This window comes from Rhinolophus sinicus, chromosome 5 (genome assembly GCF_057876585.1).
Source record: "Rhinolophus sinicus isolate RSI-liver-muscle chromosome 5, RSI-T2T, whole genome shotgun sequence".
NCBI classification, from domain to species: Eukaryota; Metazoa; Chordata; class Mammalia; order Chiroptera; family Rhinolophidae; genus Rhinolophus; species Rhinolophus sinicus.
Window position 1 is genome coordinate 43,462,168 of NC_142505.1, and position 15,894 is coordinate 43,478,061.

Genomic DNA, 15,894 nt, shown 5'->3' on the forward strand with positions numbered 1-15,894 from the left:
TATAAGGATAGAAGTATAGAGATATAAAGGAAGTGAGCTCTCCGTCCCCTGAAGTATGCAAACAGAGATCGGCTGCCTCGTTTTGAGGGATGTTGTGGAAGGGATTTCCATATCCCTTGGAGGTGAGCTCGGTCCCCTCTTCGTCCCGAGAATCTCAGAGAATGGGGAGGTCAGGACTGGGAGAAGAATCCACCCCTAAGGGGAAAGGGTTAAGTTGGGCTGGCGCTCCTGTGGGCGGGCTCGGCGATCGGCAGCGCCAGGCTCGGTTAGCCAAGTCTGAGCATCTCAGAGGATGCGGCGCGGAGCGGCTGCTGGGACGCGCGCAAGGTGAACGCGGGGGCTGCCCGCGCGGCGGCCAGGTGAGGAGCTGGCTGACGGAGTGGGCGACGGCGGGGCCCAGGTTGGGAGCATAGCCTGCAGCCCCCGACTAGGCGCGAGCGGCAGGGCCTGCACCGGCGCCCACCCCCACCCAGGACACTGCGGGAAGGCGAGGAGCCAGGGGAGAGGAGACCGAGGAGGAGGAGAGGTAACCCGAGATGGATCAGCTCCTGGAGGTTGCCCTACGGCTGCCCTCGCTCTGCCTTCGGGCTGGCCTCTCCCCTGTTCCTGGGGCAGGGAGATAGACCCAGTGTTGGGCAGCACCCGCTCTTGTCCGCAGATGCCTACATCGCTTCCATTGGGGTGGTGAACAGATGGTATATGCTTATCGTTGAAGGCCCAACTCAACTGTCTCCTCCTCTGCAAAGCTTTATGGACCCCTTGCAAAATGAGCCACTGCGCGTTTCACAGGACTTAGTATGGCCATTCGCTGACTGTGTGACCTTGGGTGAGTTGCTCAACCTCTCTGAACCTCGGTTGCTTCCTTTATGAAATAGGTGTATACTCACACCTGCTTGTGTTGGGAGGGTAGGATGAGGTCCGAGGACATGCGGCTAAGCTTAGCACAGGAGCCTAACTGGGTAAGATCTCAACACAGGAGGACTGTTATTAACCAGTACCTGTGTTAGGAGCCTTTCAGTCCATTCCCCTCAGCTCACCCCCACTCCCAACTCTAGAACTGAGGCTTCTCTTTGGGTCCCCAGCACCTCGCCTGGGCCAGGAGCAGAGTATAGGGCTTGGTGAATGTCTGAGAAATGAACCTGCAAGGCTTTAAAGCAGAGTTTAAACTCAGTTTGGGGGATGGGTTTAAGTGATCTTTGAACGCCCTGAAATTGTCCACAACCTTTGGTGAACCTGGGCATTTTCCTGGGGAGTGCACCTGGAGTTTCCATCAGCTTCTCAAGGTATCTGTGGGCCACCAAGGGTTAGAAGCCAGGGCGTTTTGGGCACAGCTGCTTCCCGGAAAGGAAAGGAGCAGGGCCCCTGCCCCTAAATACACCCAGACCGCCACTCTCACAGCCGCTGTCCGCCCATCTCCTGGTCATCGGGGCCTGCCCTTCCTGCCTCCCTGGCTGAGAGCAAGGGACTGTCAGGAAGAGGAACCTTTAGGGAATATCCACCTGGGGCCAGTCTTGTGCTGAAGGACTAGAGACAAGAAATGGAAGATGCAGACACAGCCCTGAGAAGCCCCAGGCCCGTGGGGGAGACAGGAGATTATTACACTATGTGACCAGGGTGACCAGAGGGTGGAGGGAGTGTCAGGGAAAGAAATGCCTCCACCGAGACAAGCCAGCATCATATCTTACCTGGATTTCTGCACTGGTCTCTCTCCCCCTTTAAAACACCTATCAGATCCTGTCACTGCCATGCTTAACATCTCCTCTGGCTTCCTGTGACACTTAGAATAAAATCCAAGGGCCGTACTGTGGCTTACCAGGCCCCTTACGATCTAGCCCCACCTAACTGATTTCATCTCCCACTGCCGCTTTCTCCTTCATTTGCTGAGCTCCAGCCACACTGGCCTTCTTATTTCTTGAACTCACCTAGCTCATTCTTGCATCAGGGCCTTTGCACTTTCTGTTCCCTCTGTCAAATGCTTTCCCCCATATCTTCAAATGGCTGGCTCCTTCTCATTCAGGATTTCGCTTAAATGTCACCTCAGAGAGGCCTTCCTGGCACCCCCTGTGTAAAGTAGCCCCCATCCCTCTATCTCTGAACCCTGTTTTCTTTTCTCCATAGCTCACTTTATTTAACATCATTCATTGTCTGTCCCTTACCTAGAACGTGAGCTCCAAGAGGGCAGGAATCTTGCCAGTCCTGTTCATTGCTTTATCCTCAGGGCTTGGCCATAATATATGCTCTAATTATTTGTTGAAATAGTTAAGGGGACTGGTGGGAAAGAGAGCTTTCTGGACAAAGAGAAAAGTAAAAGGGCTCATGCTTATTAAGCTCCTATCACAGGCCTGACCCATTATGTGTTTTATTATGTAAGTCTTACAAGAGCTCTTTGGAGTTAGGTATCCTTATTATGGCCAGTTTACTGATGGGAAAACCCTGATGCAGAGAGGAAAAGGAACACACTCAGGAACTGGCAAAGCTGGGATTCAAACCTAGGTCCCTCCTCAAAGGCGGGGGCCTGTCTTCTCCCTCTCCACTTCTCTGATATTTGAGCTGGGCCTTCAAGAATAAGATTTCAGCAAGTGAAGGAGAAGGGAGAGGGCATTCCAGGCAGAGGGAATGTCAGGAGCAAAGGCATGGGGCGTCAGACAGTCCAGTGGGGCTGGAAGGCCAGGAGAGGAGCTTAATTCTCTCCTGAGGGAGCTGGGGAGCCACTGAAGGTTTTGAAGTAGGTCAAGTGGCATGACCAGAGATGCAGTTTTATAAGGCCACTGTGGGCAGCATGAAGAGGTTGACCAGGAAGAGGTGTGGGAGGGGAACCTGCCTATGCTGCTCTTCTTTCTTTCCCATCAGCCCCTTGGGGCAGCCACGGAAGTCCCCAACCCTCACATGTCATCCCCTTTCCTTTTTTCAGGCTCATCCAGTGAGGACTGGAAGCTGAGGTCTCTAGGCCCAGGCATCAGAGTGGAGCATGGCCCCCAGCCCATGGGGCCGCGTATGCGGCCTCTTGCTGCTGTTGCTGCTGCTGTCCCTGGGGACTGGCCCTGCTCTGGGCCAGGGCCTTTCCAGGCCACATGAGGACTCAGAACCACACCTGTTCCCAGGAGCCCACCCCAAGGGTCCTGTTGGTACAGAGCCTCAAGCCATCGACTTCTTCTGGGAGAAGCCCAGAGATGAGAGCCCCAGGAACTCCAACGTCGTCCCTGCTGAGAAAGTGCCTGAGCAGTTTGCAGACTCTCCCCTTGGCCCAGCCCTGCATGGACCTAAAGCAGCCCAGGGGGCTCAGAGAGATGGGCTCCCAGTAACTGATGACTTCCAGATGGCTCAAGGACCAATTTCTCAGGGCTGGACAGGACCTCCTGACTTGCAAGAGACTCTGGAGCAAGAAGCAGCTGTGCCCCACCCAGTGGGCCCCCCCCATCTCACTTTCATCCCCACAACTCCCAGACTCCAAGCCACAGTTCCTCCCTCCCCAGGGGAACCTAGTGACCAAGTAGGACAACGACCACTTAGAGATGAGGGCTTGGTGGTCCAAGCCAAGAACGGGGTCTCAGAGACATCCCCCTCAGCTCGCCAGAATCCTCCCCACACTCTTGTGCCCCCCCGGGGCACTATCAGGAAGCCAGTGCTAGAAGAACAGGGTGGGGGTGAGGAGGACTTCCAGGGGGCAGCACAAGGCCCCCTCTTCATTCAGCAAGATCCAGCAACCCCTGAAGTTGGCTTAGTGTCCCCAGTTGAGGTGGCATCCAGTCAGGAGCCTGGGTCCCAGCCAGACCTAGCATTGGCCAGAAGCCTTCCCCCTGCCGAGGAGCTGCCAGTTGAGCCCCCCCAGAAGGCTGGAGGTAGGGAGACATGGGCAGTCAGTTTTCCAAGTCCCTCGCCTAAGCAAGTGGAGGTCCCTGACATTCAGGGATCACCAGGACCCCAGCCCTCAGGTCCCCCAGCCTCAGAGACTCCTGATGGGCAGCCTAAACCAGGTGGGTACCGTACCAAAGTGAGGGTGCCGAACACAGCAGGGAGGGGCAGTGTTCCATAGCAGCTGGATACCCCAGTTTCTGTGTGCCCCCTGGTCCCTGTGATTCCATTTCCCTCATTCTGGCAAATGAGGGTGATTGTGCCTAAGGGATGAGACTTTGGGAACCACTGGAGGGTCAGGCAAAGTGATGACGGCTTTTGTCATTTCAGAGATAGCAGCAATGAATGGAGCAGATCCCATCTCTCCCCAGCGGGTGAGAGGAGCAGTGGAGGCCCCGCGGACCCCCAAGTCCCTCATCCCTGGCCCCTTGGACCCTGGCCCAGCTACAAATGGAACAGAGAGCCCTGTGGGGCCCCTGCAGCCAGGTGAGGGCATGGCTGGGGGTTTGGGGAGAGCTGGTACTCTGTCTAATAATTAAGAACCTGTGTGAGGTCTATATGGGGGGTGGGGAGTGAATGGGGACAAACACCTCTTTAAAGGAATTGGTTAGGACCTCCTTCAAACAACTTGGGATAATAAACTAATACAGGGCACTCTGGGTGAAGTCATTTTTCCTTTTGGAGCTAGAATGCTCTTAAATGTAACACGGGTAATATTTAGTGCAGTGATTCTCCAACTCCAGCAAATCACCCAGGAGAGGAGCTTTCTAAAAATTCCAGTGCTAGGCCCCATCCAAAGGAATTCTGATTCACTTGGTTTCCAGGTGATTCTAATATGCAGCCCATGTTGTGAACTACTGTTATATTATTAATAAAAATGATAGCTCACGTCCATTTAACACTTATTGAGTGCTGGGCACTATGCTACACATTCAATCCTCACTGCAACCCAGTGAGGTAAGTGCTCCTACCATCCCCATTTTACAGATGTGCTTGGAAAAGATGTGCTTGCTCACCACACTGGGGAATGGGAAATCAAAAGCATTTTTCAAAGGGCTGTTTTAATATTTGTTATTATTGCAGATGAAGCCGAGGAGTGGCCCGGGCGCCCCCAGAGTCATCCCCCAGCACCCCCAGTCCAGGCCCCCTCGACATCACGCCGGGGCCTCATTCGGGTCACCACACAGCGTGCCCTGGGCCAGCCACTCCCTCCGGAGCCCTCAGCCAGCTCCCTGGCATCAGTCCCAGCCTCCAGCCCCCCTGCCAACGCCACCGCACCGCCCCTGCGCTGGGGTCCGCTGCGGCGGGTGCTGAGCTTTTCCTGGGAGCTGCACGTCTATGGGGTGGGGGTGCTCTTTCTGCTGCCTGCATTGCTGGCACTGGCCTCTCTGGCAGCCGCCCCTGCGGGGCCCCGGCTGGCACTAGTGGCAGCAGTGCTGGTGTTCATAGCATCGGGGCTGCGATCTGCCTACATGCTCACAGACCCGTACGGCTCGCAGGAGAGGCTGGGTTTACACGCGGGCCTGGTGCTCTACAATCTGCCCTTCCCCTTGCTGCTCACTGCGCTGGCAGCTCTGACCCTGCTCGGCCTGGGTGCGGGGCTGCCACAGCAGCTGCAGAACCCGCTTCTGCTGGGAGCAGTGGCCTTGGTGCACGGCGTGGGGTTACTCGCTACTGACCTGCTGTGTGCGAGGCCGACACTCAACCTCCTGGCTCAGGGCTTCTCTTGCGCCTGGGGTGCCACCGTGGCTCTGGGTACGCTCTGCCTGTGCCGTCGCCGCCTGCTGGATGGGCCGCGAGGCTGGGATGCCAGCCCGGGCCCACGGCTGCTGGCCGTGGCGGGCGCTCTGGGGCTGCTGGCCAGTGGCTTACAGCTGGCGGCCGCGCTCTGGCTGTACCCAGGCCCAGGCCGCGTGGGCCGCTTCTCCTGGGCTTGGTGGGGAGTCCACTTCTGGCTGCGCCTGCTGGAGCTGACATGGGCACTCGCCCTGGCGCTGGCCGCTGTAGCCGCAGTGCGGCCCAGGCCGCCCACGGAGCATGCGTGCTGGGCTAAGCTGCTGCGCCTGGCGTGCCCCGCGCCCTCCGGCAAGAGCGAGGTGCCTGAGCGACCCAACAATTGCTATGCGGGGCCCAGTGGCGTCGGTGTAGGCAGCTTGGACATCAGCAAGAGCCTCATCCGCAACCCCGCGGAGGGGGGCCCGCCTGCCACTCCCAGTTCAGGCGCCTGGGGCTCGGCGGCGTCGCTGGGCCGCGGTCCCCAGGGTGGCCCAGGACTGTCCGGCAACAGCGTGGGGCCGGCGCCGTCGATGAGCGAGCTGGACCTGCGGCCGCCGTCTCCCATTAACCTGAGCCGCAGCATTGACGCCGCGCTCTTCCGAGAGCACTTGGTGCGAGACAGCGTGTTCCGGCGCTGCGGCCTGCGCGGTCTGGCCTCCCCACCGACTGGGGGCGCGCTGCGTCCGCGCCGGGGCAGCCACCCCGATGCCGAGTTAGACGGCGCGGGCTCCTCGCTCCTCCGTGGCCGCTGCCGGTCGCTTAGCGACGTGCGCGTACACGGGCCGGTTCCACCACACGTAATGGATGCGCCTGACCAGGCGGCTTCTGGCAGCTCGATGGACAGCTTCTCCCGGGGCTCCCTCAAGATCAGCTGGAACCCGTGGCGCCACGGACTGTCGTCGGTGGACAGTCTGCCCCTAGATGAGCTGCCCAGCACTGTGCAGCTACTGCCTGCCACAGCCCCTGCTCCCGCCCGGCCCGGGGAACGCCCGAGTGAGGTCCATCCTCACTGCAAGCCTGGTGACTCCCGCAGCGCCTCCAGTGACACCATTGAGCTCTGAGCTGACTCCACACTGCTGCAGGACCAGGGCCCCACAATCGGTGGCCCAAAGGCATGGCCGACTGGGACTGTTGAGTATTTAAAAAACTGTCATTCCCGGACCTCAACCTGACTGCAGCCTCCAGAGACAGCCGGAGTACTCGAACCCACCCACCCCCATTTTTATGTTTAAATATTTTTTTCCAACGGGTATTTTGCACAGAGGCTGTGACTTAAGCGGAATACAGGGTGGACATGCATGGATTTAAGTATGGGGGATGGGGTCCAGGTGCCCCAAATACCCCTCCAGACTCCCCAGTGTGGAGGGATGAGGCTCGCTTGTGCAGACTGTCCTCTTTGTGCCAAAGAAATAAACCCTTAGGACTTGGCTTATGCCTCCCTCTGCCCATGCCAGGATCCTGTTCAGAGGAGATGTAGGAGTGCCCCCCCCCAAAAAAAAAAAAAATTCCAAGTCCTGTGTGTGTTGGGGATGGGAGGACTTTCAAAGGAAAGGGCACCGGACCCTCAGCAGCTTTAGAAATAATGGCTACCAGTATTTTATTGAACATCTGTTTTTTTTGTGCACTGTCTTCTGCTCTTCACAGTCGTCACATTTAATTCTTATGATAAGCCTGAGTGAAACGCATTATCATGCCCATTTTATAGATGAGAAAAATGAAGTTCAGAGACAAAAGTCGTTTGTCCAGGGTCTTTGGCCCAAATGATAGCTGGTACTGAACCCAAAAAGTTCCACTCCTAAGGCTGGTTCCTCCAACCTCCTTCTCCTAACACTACTTCAGGGCCAAGCCTCTTCTCCATCAGGGTAGCCCTCAATTTCCCAGGGTTTTAGAAAATTTCCCCAAAGATGGGGGGTGCAGGACTCTCAGTAACTTAGGCCAACCCACGGTGAGTGGGGGACAGGTAGTAATAAGTCTGAAGCTTCTCCATTTTCCAAGACCTTTATTTCCTGAGATGAATAAATAAATCAGTGGCTGAGGGCTGGGGGGTAAACACGGAATAGGAGCTGGCAGCATGCAGCTGGCAAGAGGAGGCTGTGATGGGCTCACCCCTGCAGGTACCCCCCTCATCCAGGCAGGGGCCAAAGCTCACTAGCAGCCACCATAAGGAGACACTTTTCTTTTAAAATCCACACACATTGTGAAGCTTGCCCAGTCCCCCCAAAGTCAAGAACTCATGGCATCCACCTTCAGGGCTGCTTCCTCACCCCAGGGGCCTCACCTCCGCCGGTAGGTAGGGGGTGCTGACCCCCTCTCAAAAATAAAGCAAGCTACCTTGAGTGTTCAGGTAGGGAAGGCCTGACCTCTGGGGACAGCCTGGGTAGGAGGAAATCCTGCAGGTGTGGCAGAGATTATCTGCCCTTTATGAAGCCTTCCAGCACGCGGTCACTGCGCTCTGACAACCAGTAGCCAGTCATGGCCGCCACAGCCCCAATGAAGATGGCAGTGAAGACCAAGTCGCCCTTGGCGGCCAGCGTGGCCAGTGCACAGATGATGACACCGAAGAACATCTGCTGCAGCACCACCAGCTCATCCTCCGTCATCTCCGAGAAGAAGCCTGCTGACTCTGCGAGGAGCAAGAGAAGCACCTGTCCCTCCTTCCCCATTCCTGGAGTTCCTCACACACCCGATCATCGTTGCCACATGCCTGCCTGGTATGCCAGCCCATGACGTCATTTACTGCTGAGAACAGCTCTGAGAGGGACGGTGATTATCCCTGTCTCACTAAATGGGAAACTGAGGCTCAGAGAGGTGAAGAGGTTTGCCCAAGGTCATGCAGTGGGCGCGTTGCAACAGAGCACGGGTTTCGAGTACTAGATCAGCTCCAGAGCCAGACGGCCAGGATACGACTCCCAGCCCTGCAACCTGCTTGCCCTGTGGCCCTGGGCAAGCCGCTTCATGTCTCTGCACCCTAGTACCCACTATGTAAAATGGGAATGAGAAATATACCCAACAGCATTGGATTTGTTTTAGGGGTGAAATGAGTTAATACATGCAAAATGCTTCGAATAGCATCTGGCACGGTAAGAGCTGCAGGACTGCTCACTATTGTCATCAATGATTGTCCCTCATGTCACCACACTGCAGCCTATAACAGCTCTTGACAGGCCAGGGCTAGGAGGGGTCCCCTTGGACAGATGAGGAAAGAGGCTCAGGGAGGCAGTGATTTGATGCCAAGTCTTATTTTCTTTCTACCCTGGAGAGATGTGAGGCCACCAAAAGCCTTCTGGAGACCAGATGTAGGTTCCAGGTCTCAATTCAGCCTCATGGGGGCTGCATCGGGGGGAGGGCAGGGCCTGTAACTGCCTGGAGAAGGGGTTTGCTGGCCCTCTCCCTAGATAAGGACACCTCCCCAGATTCCTGGGGGCCAAGTTGGGGCTCACCTGGGATCTGCTCCTTCACACAGATGCCCTCAATCTGTTTGTAGCCCTCCGCACATACGCAGCGGTAACTGCCCTCTGTGTTCTCGCATTGCTCATTCTCTCCTGGACACACCTCTGTCTCACACTCGTCCACATCTTGAGGGAAGGCAAGGAGGGGTCAGAGCCCTGACTGCCAGAGTCCCACATGCAGCACCCCTGACTCCGTCTCACGCGACACTCCCTTCTGCCCTTGCCCGAGTAACATTCCACCCTTCCTTCTGCTGCCTTATCCATATTCCAGCCCCTCAATTGGTGGTGGCAAGGCACTCCAAGGTGCCTGTGCCCCACTAGAGGAGACTCACCGAGACACTTGGAGCCCACCTGCTGGTAGCCAGGGCTACACTTCTTACAGCGGCCCGGCCCTGCCCCCATGCAGCCCAGACAAGCCTTGGCACAGTCTGGAGAAAGGAGAGGAGAGATGAGGGTAAGAGCTGCCCCTAGGTCTAGGCGGATTCTGGTGCCTGAGAAGGCAGAAGTTTGGGGGGAACTGGCATGGAGCAGCTCCCCCTACCCTCCCATGTCCCCTCCTCCGCAGGAATGGACACTCACCTCGGCACTCATAGGAGCCCTCTGTGTTCACACAGAATTGGTCAGCTCTACAGCTGGCTCGCTCTGTGCCACACTCATCGATATCTGCAGAGAGGCGGACAGGGTAGGGATTTAAGTCCCTAGTTCACTAACAGGGAAGCTGAGGCCAGGATTGTTGGGGAATGGACTTCCCAGGCTCAAATGATATGGCAGACACTGCAGGCTGTCCACCAACACAGAAGTAGAGGTGTAGCTGGACTCTAGGCTGCCCAGGTAGAGACCACATTTTCCAACCTGCCTTGCAGCTCAGAATGGCCCTGTGGTTGAGTTCTGGCCAACAGGATATAAACAGAAGTCATGTGCTCCACTTTCAGCTTAGCCTGAAAACAACAGGCCTGGGCTCCTCCATGCACTTTCTTCCCTTTTTTACTCCTGAGTGCCATGTCATGAAACACGGAGGTGCCCGTGACCCAGCCTCAACCATAACGATAACACCCAATGGAAGGACCCCACAGTAAGAAAGAAGGAATCTGGGTTCTTGGGTGATTGTGATAAGCAGAGTTTCCCTGCCAGCCTGGACCACTTGCTTTGAGACTGTGATGAGATAAAAATAAACCTCTATATTCTCTAAGCCACAATCTTTGGGGAACTTTTTGTTATAGCAGCTTAGCCTTTATTCTCATCTCCATAAATGGCTAGGTTTGAGACCAAACCAAGTCTCATACCCAGGTTTCCTGACCCAAGTTCGGTATCCTCATTCCTCTGTCTAACCGTTCAATTTTTCAGACTTGGCCTAAGTGACACCTCCTCTGAGAAGCCTTTCCTGATTCCCCATCACCACTGAGCTGGACCAGGGACATCTCACACTGTACAAGGGTCAGTCTGTACTGTAAATGCCTGGTTACTTTTCTGCCTTGCCAACCAGGCCGAGCTCTCCACGAAGATGGGGACTGTTGATCTTGCCCAGAGATGAGGTTACTGATGGGGAACCAAGCCCAGGCCCCTGCCCACCTCCCCAGAGCTAGAACAGGCCCCCACTCACCTACACACTTGAGGTGATACAGGGCCCAACCCTTCTTGCACTGTAAACAGTTTGATTCCTCAGGTCCCGAGCAGCGGGCACAGGGGCCAAAACAAGCTGGGTGGAATGGGGGCAGCATGAGGATGGGCAGGCAGGCACCCCATCTGCCCCTGCCCAGTGCCACACCTTTTGGCTACCTACCCGAACATACCAGATGGCTGGCGTTGCGCTCCGCCTCAAAGTAGCCAAGGCCGCACTGGCCACAGGCCTCACCCCCATAGCCGGCTCGGCAGTCGCAATGCCCGCTGCCCCCTCGGGTCCCTTCCCCTTCACACTGCCCACGGCCACCGCAGGGCTTCTCTGCACCCCCAGGACAGGCTGTAGGCAGACACCAAACGGGTGAGATTGTACGTATGATCTTGTATAGAAAACATATTAACATTTTTGGAGAGAAAACTTCATTTTAATGGCAACATAATATTTTATCATAAAACTTCTGAAATTTACTTAACCAAAGACTGAATTGACCATCTTTGTCACTAATTCTTTATCTGTAGCTTCCAGAGAGATTTTTCTAAAAGGGGCTGGTAATAAGATCAACACCTGACTGAGGATTCTGTGTAGAAAAAGGAGGTGACAATGGGGCTTTACAGCAGCACGTACTCCTAGGAAGGTCCCCTTAGTCAAGGGAATGGGGGCCAAGTCTGATTCAGGCATGGGAAATGAGGCATCGGGGTGGGGACATTTCTCAAATACATGATAAAAACCACAGCTACATCTGATTCAGTCTAGCCCTGTATCTTTTTTCAGAGCTGTTCCCCATGGATTTGTTCATCTCACCAGCCTGTGAGGCAGGTGAAAACTGAGGTCCAGAGAAGTTATCTGAGCAGCCTAAGCTCACACAGCCAGCTAGAGGCAGCGCCAGGACTAGCTCCCTGGCCTCAGCAGTCCCCTCCCAGCACCCAAGAGGAACTTGAATAACTCACGAAGGCAGGAGGGCCCGAAGGTGCCTGAGGGGCAGCAGAGCTTCAGGGAATCTGAGCAGAGCCATTGGAAGAGGTCTGGGGCTTCCTGCTGCCTGAGGCGGGGAGATGGTGTGACAGTGCGGGGGGCCTGAGACAGTGTCAGAGGTGCCACCCAACCCCAAACTCCTGCAGAATCTGGGACACAAGCCATCTGCGGCAGAAGACCCATAAGGCCCCTGCCCAATGCCCTTTCCCCCTTTGGCAGAGGGGTAAACTGAAGCTCGCGTAGAGCTTGGCCACCAGCAAGTCCTTGGCAGATCTGGGTCTGGAAGAAGTAGCCAAACCAGGACACAGCCCCTAGCATGCAACCCCCTGCTTTACCACCAGGTCCTGGCAGTGGCCCCCTCCCAGGGAAGGCACCCACACCACTCACTTGTGAAACCACCAGCTCTCCACCAGCTCCTCACTCAGCTCCAGCAGGCGGTGGCACTCAAAGTCTGACTTGCTGCACACGCTCTCAAGCACCTCTACCAGGCGGGTCTCACTGGCCAGACAAGGGAACATGCTCCATTCCACCCACTTCCTCCTTAAGGTCTCCTCTCCCACCACTCCTTGTGCTATGACAGTGTCAAAGGAAATGCCATGGGGCATAATGAAAGGGGTATTGGTTTGGGGAGTCAGACAGACCTGGGTTCGAATCTAGTTGTGTGACCTTAGGCAAGTCACTTAACCACTCTTGAACCTCTGTTTTCTCTTCTGTAAAATGGGGATAATACCTCCCCTGCAGGTTTGTTGTTCGATACCTCAGTTCTTACATCTGCACAATGGAATATATACCCTTGCTGGGTAGATGTAATTAAAAAGACATCATATAACAAGTGTTGGTGAGGATGTGGAGAAATTGGAACTTTCCTACATTGCGAAAAATGAAAAATGGTGCAACCACTGTGGGAAACAGTTTGGCAGTTCCTCAATAAGTTAAACATGGAATCACCATATGACACAGTAATTGCACTACTGGGTTAATACCAAAAAGAATGGAAAACGGGTGTTCAAACAAAAACTTGTAACACAAATGTCCATAGCAACACTATACACAATAGCCAAAAGGTAGAAACAACCCAGATGTCCATCGACTAATCAATGGATAAACAAAATGTGGTCTAGCCATACAACAGAATATTATTAAGACTTAAAAAGGAATGAAGTACTGATACGTGCTACAATATGGATGAACCTTGAAAACATTATGCTGAGTGAAAGAGAAGTCAGACGTAAAAAGCTACATATTGCAGCATTCCAACAGAATTAGCAAACCCATAGAGATAGAAAGCAGATTAATGGTTTCCAAGGGCTGGGGAAGGGGATTGTGAGGAGTGACCGCTTAATGGAGATGGAGTTTCTGTTTGGATGAAAATGTTCTGGAACTAGATAGTGGCAATGGTTGCACAACACTGTGAATGTACAAAATGTCTATAATGCTAAATTTTATGTTTTGTGTATTCTACCTCAATAAAAAAAATTTAAATATATATGTATGTGTGTATATATATACACATACACACACACACACACACACATACACACACACATATATAATGTATTATATTATGTACTTAAAGGATTTGACACAGTGCCTGGCATATAGGAGGAGGTGATTAAAAATACAAAACAAAATCAGAAGCCATTATAGAGCTGGAAGTACCCCTAGGGTTATCTTGGCCAATCCCCTCATTTCCAAACAAGGAAACTGAGGCCCACTGAGGGAAAGGAAAATGACCAATGTTACATAATAAAACCTTTTCTTTCTAGTGGCCATCACAGTTTAATCCTCACCATAATCCGATGAAATAGACAAAGCAGATATTAATATCTCTGTTTTACAGATTAGGATACTCAGGCTCAGAGAGGTTAAGAGACCTTTCCTTGGGTACCAAGGGTCAAAACTGACAACCAGGTCTAACTCCAAGTCTTTGCTGATTCCTTCTCCTCAATCTGACTTTGAAAAGCTGGATGGCCTAGGGCTCACGCCTTTCCTCTCAATATAATCTCCTCTCTTCCCGTGGCTTTCTATACTGACTATATGCTGATGACTCCAAAATTCATGTTTTCAGCTCCTACTTCTTCCCAGACTTCAAACTCCTAAATCTAACTCAACTTGACTGTTTAATGGACATCTCAGCCCAACACATTCAAAGAGAACACCCAATTCCACCCCTTCCCTAAATCTCCTTCCCCAGTTTTACCCATCTCAGAAAACAGCCCCATAATTCACCCACTTACTAGGTATTGCTCAGGCCCAATGCCTAGTAAGCATCTTTTATTCCTTTTCCCTCATACCCCATAATGAATCCATTAAGTCCTATCAGTCTATCTGCAAAATATATCCAGAATTTGATCCCTTCTCACCACCTCCACCACGAGAAACCACACTAGCTCATGCTGCCTTCAGGCCTAGATTATACATTAGCCTCCCAGCTGGTCTCCCTGCTTCCTCCACCCCGGATCCCTATAGTCTGTTTGCTACACAGCCATGTGGGTGATCTTTTAAAGACCACATTACTGCTCTGCTCAAAACCTTCCAATGGCTTCCCTCTATACTCAGAATGGAATCTAAAGTGCTTTCTGTGGCCTTTAAGGCTGGGCTTCTGCCTTCACCTTCTACCACTTCCCTTCTGCTCCCTCCATTCCAGCCACTTCTCAAATACACCAAGCTTAGTTCCACTCTGTCCACATTCTTCCCTGATTGTCCCATTGCTTGCTTCTTCACTTCAGGTCTCTGTTCAAATGCCACACCTTGAACACCACAGTTCCCACTTTTCTGTAGTCCACCCAGCATTACTATTCTTCACCTGATACAATATTACTTATTTCCTTATTTACCGTATGTTTCCTCTACAAGAATGTAAGCTCCTTGAAGATGGGATTTTGCTTGCCTTGTTTACTGCTGTACTATAGATGTTCAGTGATATTTGTTGAAGGAGTAAGCACTCCCCAAGAGGATCTAGGCCTCCACCAGCAGAGGAGAGATTGGGAGGTGAGGTATTCAAACCCACCCCTCCAGCCCCTTACCTGTCTTTGTATTTAGACAACTTCTCTTCCTCCCAGGCAGTGTTTCCACCTCCAAAGTTGTCCCGAATGGTTCTCTCCAGACCCTGGAAATGGAGAAAATTAGTAACACCTAAGTATAAAAGTACAGACTGCTTGGCACATTCTAGCACTTCAGTATTTCACTGACCAGGAAACTGAGGCACAGAAAGGCAACCTGCCCAAGGCCATACAACTGGTAAGTAACCAGTTGTGACTTGAGTCCATACAGACTTGCATCCCAGACTCCCCACTCTCAATCACTTTGCTCTAGTAGCTGGGACCCTCCTAATAGGTTGCTGGTGCACCCACCTTGTTAAAGCTGTCGACCAATCCCCGGCACGTATGACACGGATGGGGCTCAGTTCGGGGAGAAGAGTGGGGAGGCGGAGAGGGCTGGAGCCAAACTGGGCCTGGGAGACTGAAGAAGAGGCTCAGACCCCAGAGCAGAGCTGGGACCAGGCCCCTCGGGGGTCGAGGGGCCATCTTTTCCCAGGCTGGGGACCTGTAGATAGAGAGCATGCGGAGGGTTCGCTGGAGGAGCCAGGAGAGAAAGAAAAGGGTCGGTTCTAAGGTGCCATGGGTCTGGGAGCCCAGACCTGTGTTATTGTAAGAGGAGGTTAGACTGGGGTATGGCCGGGAAAGGGGAGACGGTGGGGAAATGAGCCTATTTTGCAATTCTAGGACGGGAATAAGTTATCCTCGTTACAGTTGGGGAGGTATCCTGGATCCTTGGCAAGGGGACAGGAATCAGCCCATTGTTCTAGCGTCTGAATATGGGTTGTTGGGGACCGGATCAGCGGAGCTATGGAGAATGGGTCAGATTCCAAGTACTGGGGGAGAAGAGGCCGATGGGCGGTCTTGGAGGGAAGAGCCAAGGTCCGGATATGAAGAGAAGGGGTCAGGTTCGGGGGCCGTAGGCGGCAAAGGCACGGCCTACGATTCAGCAAGGGAGGATCCAGACCAGCAGATGGCGGGGAAGAAAAACACGACCCACCCAGCCCTCCGGCGCTGACGGCTCAGTCTCCCCAGCGCCGCCGCCGCCGCCTGCGTTAAGACGTACAACCTACGCCAGCCCCGCAGTCCGGAGGGCGGAGCCACGCCGCAGCCAATGGTGGTGGGCCATGTGCCAGTGCGTCATCCCGCACCAGCCAACCAGAGGCGGCGCCGGACTGCACCTGTCGGG

At 53.9% G+C, this 15,894-nt stretch overlaps 2 protein-coding genes across 7 annotated transcripts; one reads left to right on the plus strand and one right to left on the minus strand.

Annotated features, from left to right (window-relative positions):
* The first annotated feature begins 237 nt into the window (after positions 1 to 237).
* On the plus strand, positions 238 to 7,056 carry PRRT3 (proline rich transmembrane protein 3). Of its 5 annotated transcripts, none has more exons than XM_019748277.3 (5): positions 239 to 526; positions 659 to 826; positions 2,912 to 3,974; positions 4,183 to 4,338; positions 4,936 to 7,056. In XM_019748277.3, the coding sequence occupies exons 3-5, from the start codon at positions 2,969 to 2,971 to the stop codon at positions 6,687 to 6,689; spliced, it is 2,916 nt and encodes a 971-aa protein (XP_019603836.3). In that variant the 5' UTR covers positions 239 to 526; positions 659 to 826; positions 2,912 to 2,968; the 3' UTR covers positions 6,690 to 7,056. The 5 variants fall into 5 exon arrangements, with proteins under 5 accessions (XP_019603838.3, XP_019603836.3, XP_019603839.3 ...); XM_019748278.3 differs by having other exon boundaries at positions 251 to 359; XM_019748279.3 differs by lacking the exon at positions 659 to 826 and having other exon boundaries at positions 238 to 526.
* A 551-nt stretch (positions 7,057 to 7,607) lies between these two features.
* Positions 7,608 to 15,842, minus strand: CRELD1 (CRELD disulfide isomerase 1). 2 transcript variants are annotated; one of them, XM_019748287.3, is made up of 11 exons: positions 15,706 to 15,842; positions 15,021 to 15,213; positions 14,694 to 14,776; positions 12,055 to 12,165; positions 11,643 to 11,734; positions 10,858 to 11,034; positions 10,678 to 10,773; positions 9,657 to 9,740; positions 9,410 to 9,505; positions 9,069 to 9,203; positions 7,608 to 8,251 (listed from the first exon to the last, which is right to left on the minus strand). In XM_019748287.3, exons 2-11 carry the CDS (start codon positions 15,192 to 15,194, stop codon positions 8,037 to 8,039), a joined length of 1,263 nt encoding a protein of 420 aa, XP_019603846.3. In that variant the 5' UTR covers positions 15,195 to 15,213; positions 15,706 to 15,842; the 3' UTR covers positions 7,608 to 8,036. The 2 variants fall into 2 exon arrangements, with proteins under 2 accessions (XP_019603846.3, XP_019603845.3); XM_019748286.3 differs by lacking the exon at positions 15,706 to 15,842 and having other exon boundaries at positions 15,021 to 15,696.
* Between the last annotated feature and the right edge of the window lie 52 nt (positions 15,843 to 15,894).

Excerpts from the sequence above, each read along its gene's own strand:
- PRRT3 (XM_019748279.3), top strand. The coding sequence starts at position 2,969 with ATGGCCCCCAGCCCATGGGGCCGCGTATGCGGCCTCTTGCTGCTGTTG. Across the intron at positions 3,975-4,182 it reads TGATGGGCAGCCTAAACCAG|AGATAGCAGCAATGAATGGA; the intron begins GTGGGTACCGTA and ends TTGTCATTTCAG. Across the intron at positions 4,339-4,935 it reads TGTGGGGCCCCTGCAGCCAG|ATGAAGCCGAGGAGTGGCCC; the intron begins GTGAGGGCATGG and ends TTATTATTGCAG.
- CRELD1 (XM_019748286.3), bottom strand. The coding sequence starts at position 15,230 with ATGCTCTCTATCTACAGGTCCCCAGCCTGGGAAAAGATGGCCCCTCGA. Across the intron at positions 11,735-12,054 it reads GAGAGCTGGTGGTTTCACAA|GCAGCAGGAAGCCCCAGACC; the intron begins GTGAGTGGTGTG and ends TCCCCGCCTCAG. Across the intron at positions 8,252-9,068 it reads TGTGAAGGAGCAGATCCCAG|AGTCAGCAGGCTTCTTCTCG; the intron begins GTGAGCCCCAAC and ends TGCTCCTCGCAG.